At 40.7% G+C, this 15,064-nt stretch overlaps 1 protein-coding gene across 1 annotated transcript in view; it reads right to left on the bottom strand.

Annotated features, from left to right (window-relative positions):
• Positions 1-14,893, bottom strand: part of LOC118403561 (MAM and LDL-receptor class A domain-containing protein 1-like) — a 117,526-nt gene extending 102,633 nt beyond the window's left edge. Inside the window, exons 1-17 of the mRNA XM_035802297.1 lie at positions 14,749-14,893; positions 14,029-14,290; positions 13,711-13,874; positions 13,180-13,448; positions 12,620-12,704; positions 7,122-7,274; positions 6,475-6,731; positions 6,184-6,274; positions 5,688-5,828; positions 4,975-5,103; positions 4,278-4,405; positions 3,844-3,928; positions 3,270-3,356; positions 2,734-2,877; positions 2,216-2,481; positions 680-770; positions 324-473 (exon numbers count right to left, since the gene is read on the bottom strand). Coding sequence (XP_035658190.1) covers positions 324-473; positions 680-770; positions 2,216-2,481; positions 2,734-2,877; positions 3,270-3,356; positions 3,844-3,928; positions 4,278-4,405; positions 4,975-5,103; positions 5,688-5,828; positions 6,184-6,274; positions 6,475-6,731; positions 7,122-7,274; positions 12,620-12,704; positions 13,180-13,448; positions 13,711-13,874; positions 14,029-14,252 — 2,464 coding nt within the window. The 5' untranslated portion in view covers positions 14,253-14,290; positions 14,749-14,893. The remainder of the gene's footprint in view (positions 1-323; positions 474-679; positions 771-2,215; positions 2,482-2,733; positions 2,878-3,269; positions 3,357-3,843; positions 3,929-4,277; positions 4,406-4,974; positions 5,104-5,687; positions 5,829-6,183; positions 6,275-6,474; positions 6,732-7,121; positions 7,275-12,619; positions 12,705-13,179; positions 13,449-13,710; positions 13,875-14,028; positions 14,291-14,748) is intronic.
• Positions 14,894-15,064: the final 171 nt, after the last annotated feature.

Below are 15,064 nucleotides of genomic sequence, written 5' to 3'. Positions count from 1 at the left end.
CTTGAGAACATTTCAGAGGATTAGTGGTGAGGATAGTGAAGAAGGTTACACATATTTACATGTACACTAAAGCATGTTAAACTTTCCTAACCATATCTAGGTGTGTCAGTAGCCATGCAGACACCCAGGGACCTTTGACCCTTTGCTGGAGTCAGATGTCTGACTTATCTGAGATCATGTGACTGAAGAAAGTGGGTCAGTTGTTCTGATGAGGGCCATTGATAATGCATACACTACCAGTATCCTAATGTTAGATCAAAAGTAAAAACTTCAACTGCCATTAATTGTACAATGTTCATGGTTAGAAATATGCAATATCCCACCTGCAGCAGTCCCAGTGGAATGGTCAGTGTTGGGTCCAGTGTTGGTGGAGCCGGTTGCTCCACTGTCCTGGGTCCAGTCAAAGTCGTCTGTTGTATCTTGTGTAAACCCACAGATGTCTGGGAGCTCAAAGTCACATGGCTGGGTCAAGGCTATAAAGATTCAAAAGGGGGGAAATTTATTTTGAAAAGAAGCTAATGCAATGCAATTTCACACAGCTTTTTAAATGACATAAACTGCTAATTTATCTGAAATATGCTCTAAGGGGTAAGAGTCAGCTGTTAGAGCATTCAATACCAATCAAAAGTATAAACAAACAAAGCAACAAACAAACCCACAAACAAAGACAGTTTCTCACCAGGTGCAGCACAGCGGCCATCAGTCACTCTGATGTCATCCAGGGCAATGTCACCTCGGAAACTTGTACCCCGGCGTGCCTCAAAAGCAATCTTTTGGGAAAATCAGAAACAAAACAATCATGCGTGTTGGATAACTAGTACATTGCTGTATTCTCTATATTAACCCTCAAACCACCGTAGCTTTTTTGTGACGTAGATTACCGTATGGGGTCAAAACTGACCCCAAAACGTTTTGTACAAATACAGTTTTTTGTGTGAATCTTTTTGTGATTTGTATATATGTATAGTTTCATTAATCTATGTGGGACAGTCTGACATGATTAGGTGAGAATACTTGTAGCTCATTATCATAATTTAAGCAAAAGATCATGAGGACCACATTTTGCACCAACGCTTTTCAGACCGGGAAGGAGGTTTTTGATGCCTGTACCAGCTTCAATGCCATATAGCGCCTGAATGGCTTATGCTAGGGCCACCAAACTTGGTAACTTTTTAGAAAATGTTGGTAGCAAACATTTTCAGTAAACAGAGTATGTTCATCATTTTTTATGTTGCCATGGCAACGGAATTCTGACAGCCATATTTATCACGAAATTCTCTAATTTTGTATCAAATATTTTAGTTTTAAGGTTTTCTTGGCAAATAACAATTGTTTACAACATCTTATAAAATTTAGCAAAAATTTCAGGACTCAATATTCATAATTTATGCTAATTTGATGACGTCATCAGTCAAAATCCAAGATGGCGGCCGATATTACCTAGATGACGTCATAATGTCGTCATATGACATGATAATGGCACAAAAGTTCGTAAAAAAATTTTGGCTTACATGTACATCATTCTCTGAAAATTTCGTGATTCTACAAGAAGTAGTTCAGGTGTGGGTCGCAAGAGTTTGTTTAAAAAAACGCTGGGGTCAGTTTTGACCCCACTGGACCATGCATAATCTTTCTAGGATAACTTAATCAACAATGAGTCAATCTCTGTAAAAACGTATAAGAAGTTATAGGACAGATATACAAACAAACTCCTGGAAGGAAATTTGTTTTCGACTAGAAATGACATAATGGCACACATTGGTATGTGCCTGGGGTCAGTTTTGACCCCATACGGTGGTTTGAGGGTTAAGTACATTGTTTATAAAGGGGACTTGAAGTATATCAATATGGAAAGTCCATACAGCTTTTGACGGATGTGTAAAACAAATACATCATTAATGTCAAATTCCTACACTTCTTCATCTACCTACTTTGAAAATACTTTGTGTTTGTAGAGAATACAACTCATATCATCAAACAAAGCAAACCTGTACACTAGGTCCTGGGTGTGGTACACATTCTATTCCAAAATCCAGAGGGATTTTGAATGTATTCAGAACAGCTCCAGTGATATCTACACAACATGCATTTCAAATCATTTTCAAAAATTATTTTACCTATTAGTAAGATGCTGCATTATGCAAACTGACTTTGCGTCTACTGACATTGCAAAATACATGTAGCAATTGTCACGCATGCACTTACTAGTACATACCTGGTACTGAGTACTCAAACCATTCACAGAAACTTCAGCCAACTGCCATGAGTCTCCCTGAGTACCCTGTTTTGTCCAGAATGGAGAAGATAAGCCCTGACTGGTGTAGAATCTAACATTCAGGACGTCCACGTGCGCACCATACATGTGGTACCAGAACTGCAGACACTTGTCCTGGGCGGCTGGGATGTTTGCACTCAGAAGGACAGCGGTATCGTTGACAACCTGAGGAGACGATGTCTCGATGTATATGTACCAGCCTTGGTCTGGGAAAGAACAGGAACAGAATGTTACATTGTTTTAAAACCTACTAAGGTGTAGCAATTTGGTACCAAGTTTGTATTGGTTGAAGGTTCAGGCAGCAGGAGAAATGTTGAGTAATACTTGGTCATAGCTAAGAAACTTTTGATTAAGACATTTTTACTTGCATCACCATTCTGAATTTCAAAGTCGGAAACAGAAGGAAATTGCTTTTGATAATATACATGTACATATATAAGGATGGTTAAATGTTGTACCTGTTCCCAGAGTGTGGTCTACAGTGGGGCCAGTCTGTTGTGAACCAGTGGGGCCCTGCGCTCGGGTCCAGTCAAACTCATCGCCTGTGTACTGGGACCAGCTGCACAGGTCCACTTGGAAGTTACAGTCATACTGAGATTGTACTGGAACCAACAGAACAACATTACAATTGTCCTGTATCTATTTTATTCTGTTTATACAGCATATGTGCTCAGTGCTTAACACACTGCTTTACATTATTATGATTCTAACAGTACACTTCATAACACAGAGAATTCTTCAATCTGTTGACATTGGAACTGTGTCTCTCTCATCTATGATGGTGCAGCAAACTTAAACTAATTTCATAGTATCAAATTGAAAAAAAAGGAAATTTCCATAGCTCCCTTTGACAAGTAAAATGAACAACAAAGCTTATTGCCTGTCCTAAGGACTGCAACAACTTCCTGTAGCATACAGTTGAGCAACATCATCCAGGATTCAAACTCCAACCTTTTGGTCAAGAGACATGGCTGCTTACCCCTCAACTACTTACCAAATGTTGAAGTTGGGAAGTTAGGGATCGTTGTGGGCATCATGGTTGTTAGTGTTGGTGACCCAGGAACTGCAGCTGAAGGGCTCACTGCATTGATAAGAAAACATGGCAGGTCAAAATTCACCAAACTTTTACTAACTTTTTTTGGCAAAAACACTTATCAAAAGAAATATATGTGACTGTGCAAAAAATAATTGTGTGCAAAAATGTCTGTCACACACTTTAACTTCAAAGTATGGCCTGGTGACTAAACACCTGTCAAATTGAAAAAGAAACAACCTGCATAATATCTTTGTGTTACGTCAAGGTTATCTTACAAATATTGATAGATAAAATCATTGCTGGATGTGAATCAGAAGAACGAAGTATCAAAGAAATTGAGACATTTCCCATAGGACAGTTCTGTAATCAATTAATGTTACAACTATATAAGTTGCAGTAATAATTGGTTACCCAATCAAGTACACGTACATTGTACACATAGCACCCCCCCCCCAGGTACTAATAATGGACGGACAGGTTAAGTCATTTTAAAGGACAGTATTCTGTGTACATTTTATTTGCTTGTACTCACCTGAGCAGGCTGAACTGGTGAAGTAGATGTCATCAATGGCGATGTCCCCCAGGTGATCTGTTCCTGTTACAGCTTCAAAAACCACCTGGAACAATTCAACATGACTTTCAACACTTAAAGATCAAGATGTTATCAATAGCTAACTGTGGAAACCCAATAAAGTCAAATTCAATAACGACTAACAAGGCCGGTTTTCATACTGGATATTTATAACACATTCACATTCAAAACTAGAAAGATGCTAGAATTCAGCCATTATAAAACTATTCACACAATGGGTCACAGATTGAATATAATTCAATTTGTTTAAATAATCAACGTATGTACCTGTAATTATAAGCTATAATATACAGAAGAAAGAACAATGTGCACAATTGTGCATTATTGCACCTGAATGTTTTTTAGAAATACTTATTGGTTTGCCTATTTCTCACCTTGTAGTCATGATCATGGGAAACAGGGGCCTGTCCAGCTAACCACTGGTCTCCCTGCTGGCCTGTGAGGCTCCACACCTGGGTGTACGTGTTGTCTCTTTGCTTGTGCACCAACACCTTCAAGGTGCCTAGGGAAGAAAGAGATCATTAATATACTTAGTTAAAGATTTCCTTTGCAAGAAAGTTATGTTTTTGGTAGCATTTTTTGTATTTAGGTGTGTGTGTGTATGATTGTATTTCTAAGCCCTGCACAACTCTAGTTTTGACATATTTTCTACAAGAGAGTCTAGGTAAGTGGCCCACCCGGCAGGGACGACAGATGATGATGATGAAGTGGAAATATGGGAAAATTTGTCAACTTTCTGTTGTCAATATTCATTTGATTCTGCCCACCAAAATAAATACCTGACAACACTGCAACAGATTAAGAAAATTCTAAATGGAACCTGTTGTCTTTCTCTAGACAGTGTCCTGAGGTTCAGGTCCTGTAGAAGCTATATCATTACAGGATCAGTGACATGAGAACCACACTGGTAATAGATGGCAGATACCATCTTCAATGTCCAAGATCAATTCTTGACGTCCAATTTCAAGAATTCATTTTTTAACATAATTAATTATCTAGATCAACTGTATGCTTCATGTAACACCATTCTTTCAACCACAGAAATGAACCAAACATTGTTTTTAAACATACCAATTCCAGTGCCCTTCATGTGGTACCAGAAGTTGATGCAGGCGCTGCTGGCAAGGAAGGTCTCACTAGTGAACATGGCCTTGTCTCCTTGCACTCGTGGGTTGGACGTCTCAATAAACATGTATTGACCTGTAGTGAAAGCAACATAAAGATAATACATTCAGCACAGCCATGGTGGTCTGACTGTGAAACGAGATGCATCGTTGGCATGTTTTCCCTGTGATGAGAAAGAGCTGGGTTGTAGTACACATGTCAAGTTTAAATCACCAAAGTCTGGTCCAAATGCTGGGATCTAAACACAAGTTTAAATTACAAGTCTGGTCCAAAAGCCAGAAAACCCAGAGACTGAAGAAAGGAGCTCCAGAATCTGAAAAAAAAAATTATTGCAGTTTTTTTCTGTACAAGGGAGAAATATGACTTCACAATGAAACACCTTCCTGATCCCACTGTCTATACAATATCATGATTCTATAATGTGTGTGTACTGATCCATGCATGAATAACAGACAATATATAGTCTATTCATCCAAATACATGTAACGTCTTGCTCATTCATCATGGTTCCTGTGTTAAACTATGATCCCTCCATCCGAATAAGATCACACTACATGTTAATGCAGTTATCTAACTCTAAATGTGAAAATAACAATACCATGATATCATGGTAAGATGATCACACATTCTAAATGTAAAGCCAAGCAGCCATGCCAAACCTTGATCAGTGCCGAGGGTGTGATCCACAGACGGCCCAGTGAACTGGCTCTGTGTGTCACCTTTCCCGAGGAGCCAGTCAAAGTCGTCGACAACGTTCAAGTTGCTCCATGTGCACCTGCCATCCTCAAAGTCACAGTCACCTGTAATATGGCAAAAACAAAATCAGTACACAGTCACAATTTACAGCAATGAAGAGCTTAAAACTCTACTTAAAGATTTTAAAGTAAACTTCCACAAAAGCAGCAAAGTTTCTTCAATAAGATTCATTGATAATATACAACCAAATTCAAAACAAATTCAAAAAAATGTTTTTTGTCTCAAAGCTCTCTCACATAGCTTGTACTTTTAACTGTTGTGTTATGTCCAATTGCGTTTGAATTGTTGTGCAAAGAACCACCGAGAAGAGAAAAATTGAACTAGAGGCATATGTGGGAACAATGCCCTCTGTCATTTTTTTATATGAAGCTTGTTTAAATTTTGAACCGAAAGAAATACCTGGATTTGGACAGGCTCCATCTGTGATCTGCACATCGTCAATAGCGATGTCTCCCCTGAAACCTGTTCCCCGTTCTCCTTCAAACACAACCTGGCAGAGAACATAGCACAAACATTAAAAATAATGTCATCTGACCTGCACTTACACTAAGTTACAGGGAAGAAAATAACACAGCCAGGTGTCAATTACACTGGCCAGTTTGGTGTGATTTCTCATTATGCAAGTATCATCCACAACAAGAAATTTTGAATAGACTCAAGGCAAAACAAGAAGGAACTGTGATGAGAGACCTGGAATGATGAGGTGGACGTGATGGTAACTTGACCAGCCAACCAGTGGTCACCCTGGTCACCTGACTTGGTCCAGAGCGGGTTACCCTGGGTGTTCTGTGACCTCATGTAAACCCTGAGCATGCCGATACTGCTTCCGTACATGTGGTACCAGAACTTGACACACTGCCCGGTCGTGGCGGGGTAGGATGGAGAGATCAGGCGTGCGATGTCCCCAGGTTGCCGGGGAGAGGACGTCTCAATGTACAGGTATTTACCTGGTGGTAAACATACATGTTGTTGCTTGCTTGTTGTTTGTTTGATTGTGCGTAATCTAGTTTTCACTAGAACAGAGATATATGGTGCTAATACAATCTTAGAATGGATGTGACATGTTTTTCATTTCTGCCAAATTTTCTCTGGAATGTTTAAATTCTGTCACTGATGTCACATAAGCATTTTAAGAAGTCATAAAGTCATTAGCTTCAATATTAAGGCAAATAAGTATAATTCTGAGGATGAGAGATTTTCTAGCTTTTGATATTATTTCTAAAAGGTCAAGAAAAACCTACCAAAGCTCCTATTATAGACAAAAGATTGCTTTTGAACATTCAATCTCGAGATGAGAAATTCTCAAAAACTCCAAAAGAAATCCCCTCTGTACCCACCTGCATCAGTGCCATAAGTGTGGTCAGTGGTAGGCCCAGTGTTGGTGGTTCCTGTACTGCTGCTCTGCTGGGTCCAGTCAAAGTCATCATTACTGTCCTGAGTGTACCCGCACAGGTTGGCGTCCTCAAAGTCACACACATGCTCACCAACATCTGTCAAAATATTGCAGAAAAAAATTATTTCTGACTCTGTATTTGAACAATCAGTGTAACTACCCTTTGAAATAACTCAGCAGCTTTACAGACATTTGGTGTCACAGCAGCTACTTATATCACACTGAATGACCTTTGCACATCACGCAGTAAGTGTTGATGAGAGCTACAGTACTGATCGCGACATAGTATGCAACTCTGACAAACGCAAACGCGATACGAACGCGTTACTGTCGCGTGCGAGTCGCGTTATAGTTTAGCGCTGCCACCGACCAGAACGCGTCAGAGTTTTTCCCTGTCGCGACTGTCCCGGCCATTCATATGCAGGCGGCGGTTACATCAAAGACACTTGGGAGGAGCACTAATCTGCCCCTGCTGGGCGGAATATAAACAACTTCATGGCCTGCCGTTAGGTACAACTGGAATGTTTAAAATTTACGGCTTGGTCAGCAAAATTATAACTGTTGCGGCGGTGGTTATCCAGCATAAATTCTGTATTTGTCTGTGTTGGAAATCATAACTTGTTTTCGCATAGACTAGCCCGTGCATCCGCGCTACAGCGAGCGGGGCCGGACTTCCGCGCTACAGCGAGCGGGGCCGGACTTCCGCGCTACAGCGAGCGGCGGTGTCAAGTAGCGAAATATCCCGGAGGTCCCAAATAAAATACCTTACAGCTCCGCAAAACTGCCACGGAAACCGATTGAAACTTGGAACGTTGCGTGCACACATCGTAACAAATTATGACACGTATCGTTACAGTTTGTTTGAGGACCAGAACGTGCAGCATTTTGTCAAAACTTTGGGGGTTTGATGGCAAGTATGAAGTAAACATCGCTGCGATAAAAATAAATGAACGTTTTGTACGTTTGTGCAAGGAGTTTTATCAAGATAAAACCTCATTGGTTTGTGCGTGTGAGTGCGCGACACAATTGTTCTGATGCCGGTGGAATTGTAGCAAAAATTGGACTGACCCTGGTCCTTACCGTTGCTTTATATCTACATGCAATGTTCATCTATCGTTACTTCTTTTCCCCTCTAAAATTACAGACAAGGGGTGTTTAATAACATATGTAACGGAGGGTGTGAGTGTGTGAGGTCCTCTAGCTTCGGACTTAAGTTTATGAGTTCGACATCGTATTGCATGTAATTTTTGACCGTGCGTAAATCTCCGTCGAGGCCCGCTGTAACACTTGTTGCTTTCCAAGCCATGTCAACGTTGACGATCTGTTGCAGTGAAAGTGAATACTCCATTCTACGCCAATGGCTCTTGAGTAAGAACCCACAAAATGCCACAAATTTGTCACTAAGAGGCCAGAAAGTCTCCTGCAAGCATGGTAAAGCCGGAAACTGAAATGGTGACCCCTGGTTGGCTCTCAAACTTCAAAGTACACGGCAAATCCCTTTTTATTCCAGACTGTCCGTTCAGTGCAAAGTCATGACACATTTTTAACCGAATCCTCACTAGTCCGCCAGTTTTGTTTTGTCCTGTTTCTATTTGAGCAAGCAATGAGAAATTTTCCGTAAATGTTATGATGCGCAAAGCGATTACACATTGTCACGTCGGGCCAGCGGCGTGGACTTCAAAGACAAAGCCTGTCAATCCTAATCAAGTGGCGCACCCGCACTTCATGCGGGTCTAAGGTTTCATGCAGACACGTTTGCTACATTAATGACACACGGTGTGCATATATTATGTATCATATATTAATTACATTAAGACGTGGTCACATTTGTGTTGACAGAATGTGCGATATATTGTCGACCTTTTCTGGCGCAAGTAGTAGGAGACCTCGGCAATCAAAATCTACACTTGTTCTGGTCGTTTTGTGCGTGCAAGGAAACGAATGACGTAATTGTTGAGATGCCGGTAAGATTGTCAATAATCTGCACTGGGTTTTTTTTCTCCGCCCTAGCCCTGTGTGTTTAACATTTGGTTGTTTTTCTGGGTTTATTTCATTGTATTGTTGACAGTTTCTACGACAGACTACTTGTACTATACACATTGGTAGCATGCATCGATCACATTTGAGTTAAGTTCGTGGCAAAATCGAAGGGCGTGGATAATCTGAGTAGCGAGAAACAGTTCTGTAATGTGTTTTAACGTGCCTCAATATTCAAAGTTTATCAAGTTCCTTCATACACAGATAGACACACTTACCGTATTTTCAACATTTGGTCGTCATGGTCGATCCGGCTAGGTGTAGTAGCTGCCGAATGATGATCGATAAAACTGTTATAAACTTACCTTTCATGTTTCAAAGGCAATGAACAGTCCATAACATTAACACTTGTAGTAAAACGTGTTAGAAATTTTACATAGTAGAAGAAATGTTAGTTACGCCAAAGCAACTTTTAACAGATACGCAATGAACTAGAAGTAAATGTTAGTTAAACCAGTAAGGCCAACGGAACTCCGAACAGGTAGCAGACCTGAAAGCACGCTTAATAAATTATTAAATAAATTCAACAACACATAAGCTTGGAATATGCCTGGTCGACTGCCCGAACGACCAGGAGTGTCCAATGGCGATGTTTCGACCCAAGAGCTCCGTCAGGAACAGGTAGGTCTTCATGCTGAGTTTCACCCACGACGAGCAGTAGTGTTTCAAGGAAAATATATTTATAAATTTATTTGTTATATTTCATACTTTTATACGTAATTATATACGTCAATTCATGCGTACTAATAGTTCATTCATGTGAACCGGCATGCATGTTTGAGTCCACATATCTATATAAGTACTCTCGCAGTGTATTCATTTCATAGTCAAAATCCTTCAGAACTGTAAGGCGACCAGGAACGGCCGTCAGCGATGCTCCGTCCCCAGAGCTCTGTCAGGAACAGGTAGGTCTTGTAGGCGGAGCTGCACCCTCGACGACCATCATTGTGCCAAGGAAGCTAACGGATGGAAACCCGAATCCCTTTATTCTGCCTTAGAAATATAGCTAACTATGTCTAAATACATAGCAGAAGTAGATGTAATGTTAGTTTTGTCAACACAACTTTGAACAGGAACGGTTAGTTATGACAACACAACTTTGAACAGACAAAATACGATTAAAATAATAAATAACGTTACATTAAAAACACATAAGATTGAAAGAGTGCCCTGTATTGGTTTCGTCGGTCGACTGTCCGACGACCAGGAGCGGCCATCAGCGATGTTCTGTCCCCAGAGCTCCGTCAGGAACAGGTAGGTCTTGTTGACGGAGCTGCACCCTCGACGATCATCATTGTGCTAAGGAAGCTAACGGATGGAAACCTGGATCCCTTTATCCATAGTAGGTCTTCATGCCGAGTTGCGCCCTCGACGAACAGCGGTGTTTCCAGGAAAAGCCGAAAACCTAAATTCCTAGCGCTAGCCTAGAAAAGTAGCTAGACTGATTTCTATTTATCTAGAAATACTAATTTAGCAACTTATGACAATATCCTTTATTCATATTACATACATATATATGTAGTCAATTTATGCGTACAAGTAGTCCAGTTACGCGAACCATACATTTTTGAAATAGTTCACAGATCTATTTAATACTCATTGAGGACTTCGCACGTAGCGATCCATTTGTAGTGGGAATACTACATTATGACCACACACCCACACCCCGTTCTTGAGTCGGTGGTATTGCTTTGTGCCAAAGTCCTCGGTCATACTTTAGTCAGGTACTGTTTGAATGAAATTTTACCAATCGATCAACAAAACTTGTACTTCTGTGGCGGTGTTTTCCGGCTCTCTAACAACGTCTCAAAACACGTCACCAAATCAAGACTTTCACCACAATGCTACACCACATCTAGCACCGAAAACTTACTAGTACGCCGCCCGCTGTAAAAACTTCGAGAACTGAGCGTAGCCGGTACCAGTAACTATTGGAACATCCTATTATAACATGGGGGAAACGTCTCGTATGGGGTGATTGTTCTCGTTAAAGTTCATTGAAGTAAAAATAAATACCAACTTAGATATTCCATAACGGTTGTTAGATGTTGCTATATGTTCCAAGGAAGCTGGCCAAATTACTTATCTGTTGAAAAAAGAAATTATTTGACATTTCTTTATAAGATTGTCCCCAGCTGTCACTATAAGAACGTCCCCTAAATCGTGGGAATGCATTCCAGTACAGAACGTCAGAAGTTCGCTACATCCAAGTTGTAGTGGGCGGCGGTCCTTTGATCTAGTATCATATGTGCCAGGCCGGCGGCGACTAAATCAATCAATTTTGACAGCACTACCGCGCCGGATGTCTGACATGTCCGAGTAGAAACGATCTCTAAATTCTAAAAGAATTTATAATTTGGATAAACTGATACTAAAAATGTACATTTACAAAGGCATGGATCCAATTTTTTTTATCCCATGCCCTGGTTTAGCAAATTTAATCAATTATGTACGATGTTTTCACATAATTTTGTTATTTCGCGCGAAAAATGACTCTGTTGTCTTTCCTCCCCGTAAGGAAATATTCATCTTGTCACCGAACATTGCGGCGAATCTCGTGAGCTCACCAAGCACACCCATTTGCGACGTGCACCGAGAAGAGTCCAACCTGAAACACAAGTCTCCCGACCGTTTTAGATAGCATTTTGTCGTCTTGCAGAATGCCCCCCCCCAAATTATGGAAGAAAATAAGCATATCCCATACTTTTATGCAATAAAATACCGACACGTATTTATGGTACGCCGATGGTGGCAAGATTTGCAAGTTCTTTTGTGGCATTGCAGACCCCGTGAGTCGGCGCGCCCGACTTGCTACCGGCCCGATCCCTCACCCCATCGGCGCCCGAAGTTAACCCGCCCCACTATCCCGCTTCTCGTCCCCCGCTATGTTTTCCTCGCAGAGGGTAGCACGAAAGAGACAGGTGGAGCCGTCGCCACATGACATCCTTCAAGGTGTCAGGTCCCCATTGTTTTAAAGGCTGGTAAAACAAACATGAAATTTGACCCCATCTCATTAACTCTGCGTCTGGTAAACCCGAACGCGTCAGAGTTTAACTGTAACGCGACTCCAATAAAACTCTGTCGCGACGGAGACGCGTAATCGACGCGACAGAAACGCGATACGAACGCGACTCGATGTATACTATATCTCAATCAGTACTGTATTTAATGAGGGTTCCTATACAGTTTCTGGCAAAAACTTCTATTCTATGACACATGTACATGAAGTTCTAAGTAAGAATTAATTTTTGGAACATTTTAATCCTGGCTTGACAACTCTGGTGCTTGAGGGTATGGAAATTGAAACTATTTGACATTACACATTTGACAGTAATTATGCAATATAATGATATCCAATAGAATGATATCCTCTATACAATTAGATGGTGTACAAACACTACTTACATGTGCAAGGTCCATCTGCAAGCATGATGTCATCTATAGCAATGTCTCCACGGAAACTTGTGCCACGTACTCCTTCAAATGTTATCTGGAAGTAACATCATAGGACAATGTAACATCTACAATAAAGAACATTGAATCACTATCAATAATTCACTCAGAAGTGCTTTGAAATTCATTCATAAAAGCAAATGAAAGAGATGACAAGTTAACTGGGACAACATCCTGTGGTTGTAGTATATCATGTATTTCTGATCTGTTACTTGCATGTTTCAACAGTACTGTGTGTCCAATCATTTTCCCATTAAAGAATGATAATGGTAGATCCTTTTAACAGCCAGGATAAAAGGCACCTTCATCAAGATAACACAGTGCTCCTTTTTTCTTCAGTTTATTCTAAATACCAGTTCAACTGCATGCAGTATTACATCAGGTGTCTACTGACCATGGTGCTGAAAGTAGTGTTATAGTACCATAAAGCCATGAACCATACAAGTCTGTTTATGAAATACTTCAAAAGTATTGAAAACTATTTCTGCACAATATATTAAATGTTCTCTGACCTGGAAGTTGCTGTCCTTGACAATGGAGACATGAGCTCTTCTCCATTCATCACCCAAAGTGCCAGACCGAGTCCAGATGGGATTGCCCAGGGCCCCTCCACTCTTCAGGTACAGGTTCAAGGTGTTGACGTTAGTTCCGTACATGTGGTAGTAGAAGGTCAGGCACTTGCCCTGGCCAACAGTAGGTGGGTGGGTGGCACTCTCTATCCGGGCTTTGTCATCATTTTGAACAGGGTCCGATGTCTCGATGTACAAGTAGTAACCATTAGCTGCAGGGTTGCAATATTACAAGTTTTGTTACAATGGATCATATTATCACACACAAATAGACCTTGATCTCTAGCAAACCCCAGCCAAAGGATAATTAACACATGTAAAAATATTTTGCATACATAATACATACATAAAATATCTTATAATTTTCAGCATCATTTTTCCCCTGAAATAACAGCATATTTTGAGCCTGCATTTTTTAGCAAATCTAAATTACAATGACGGTACAAAAATACTTGAAGGTCATAAATGGCATACCAAGGTCACAGAACTTCCATTCAGCTGCTACCCCCCATCCAGAGGAATAGCCCACAAAATTGATGTCAAGCTTATTAGGGTCGGTCCATTCCATGAAGGGGAGTTGTTCTCCATAACGTCCAACTTGGATTGTGCCGTCAGCAAGGTGGGAGATCCAGAATTTTCTGGAACATAAATCAAAGTAGCAATTATGAAGCCTCACTGGTTTAAAAATGAAGAAAGAATTACTTTTCCAATTTTATATTATAGAATAAAGACCGGTGCATAACACCCATATCATGGCCAAGATATCAAAATACACAGCTCAAAGTGTATTACCTAAATTCAGTTGCTGACAATATTCCTGGGGTTGGTGCCGTAGCCTGGTTTGCTCCCTGTTTAGATCTTCTAATGACAGACTGCGTGTTCCCCCATCCTCCAATCACAATCTCATACATGTCGTCCAGGTCTTGGTTCTGACCGGACAGTGCAATGTGGGCATCATTGTTTCCCATCACAGAGAAGTAGAACCGCGATTGTGTGAGCTGGGGAAGGTCCCACATGTACAGGTAGCGGTCTGGAGTGGAGCGGCTCTCGCAAACTGGTGTGAAATGAAATGAATAAGATAAAGTTACTAAATCAAATTCAGTGCCACTAACTCATTCTTAAGGCTATTTTGAGTTAATATTATAGATGACATCTTTTGGAAGTCTTTAAGATGACCTTCAGAAATATCAAAATGACTATGACTGTACACTTATCTAGGGGGGTCAGAATCATCTTTATTGAGCCTTAGAATTAGACATACAAATACAAGATGAAAGATTAAAATACCTAGGTCGACCCTTTTTCTGGACTTACGACGTCCAGAGGGCGCAAGGTAAAACATAGTCTTCTTGCTCCTGAACTAACTGACAGTCAACCATCCAACATCCCACTCACTCGTTCACACGCTTGTTTACACGCTTGCTTGCTCACTCACTCACAATCTATTTATGTCACTTCTTGCCATCTTTTAAGGACCTTTCCATCATATTAAACACCAAACAGAAAGCTTACCAACTCCAAGTGTGTGGTCTGTAGAGGGTCCTGTGTCACCTGTACCAGTGGAGCCAGTCTGCCTGGTCCAGTCAAACTCATCATCAGTTGCCTGCTGGTACTGACACAGTCCTGTCTCAAATGTACAGTCCCAGGCACTGGGTGCTGGAGAACATACAATCATGTAATATGGTTACATTTTCGTGCACTTGAATCTACATATAAATCTTCATAGCCATTGTAACCCCATGACAAAACACACCAACTTTGCAGGCACATGGTGTGGGGGCAGATGGATATATGATTTGTATTTCTGAGAATGCAGTTGATACATTAG

This window comes from Branchiostoma floridae, chromosome 16 (assembly GCF_000003815.2).
Source record: "Branchiostoma floridae strain S238N-H82 chromosome 16, Bfl_VNyyK, whole genome shotgun sequence".
In the NCBI taxonomy this organism is placed as follows: domain Eukaryota; kingdom Metazoa; phylum Chordata; class Leptocardii; order Amphioxiformes; family Branchiostomatidae; genus Branchiostoma; species Branchiostoma floridae.
This window is presented reverse-complemented; position numbering and strand designations above follow the sequence as displayed.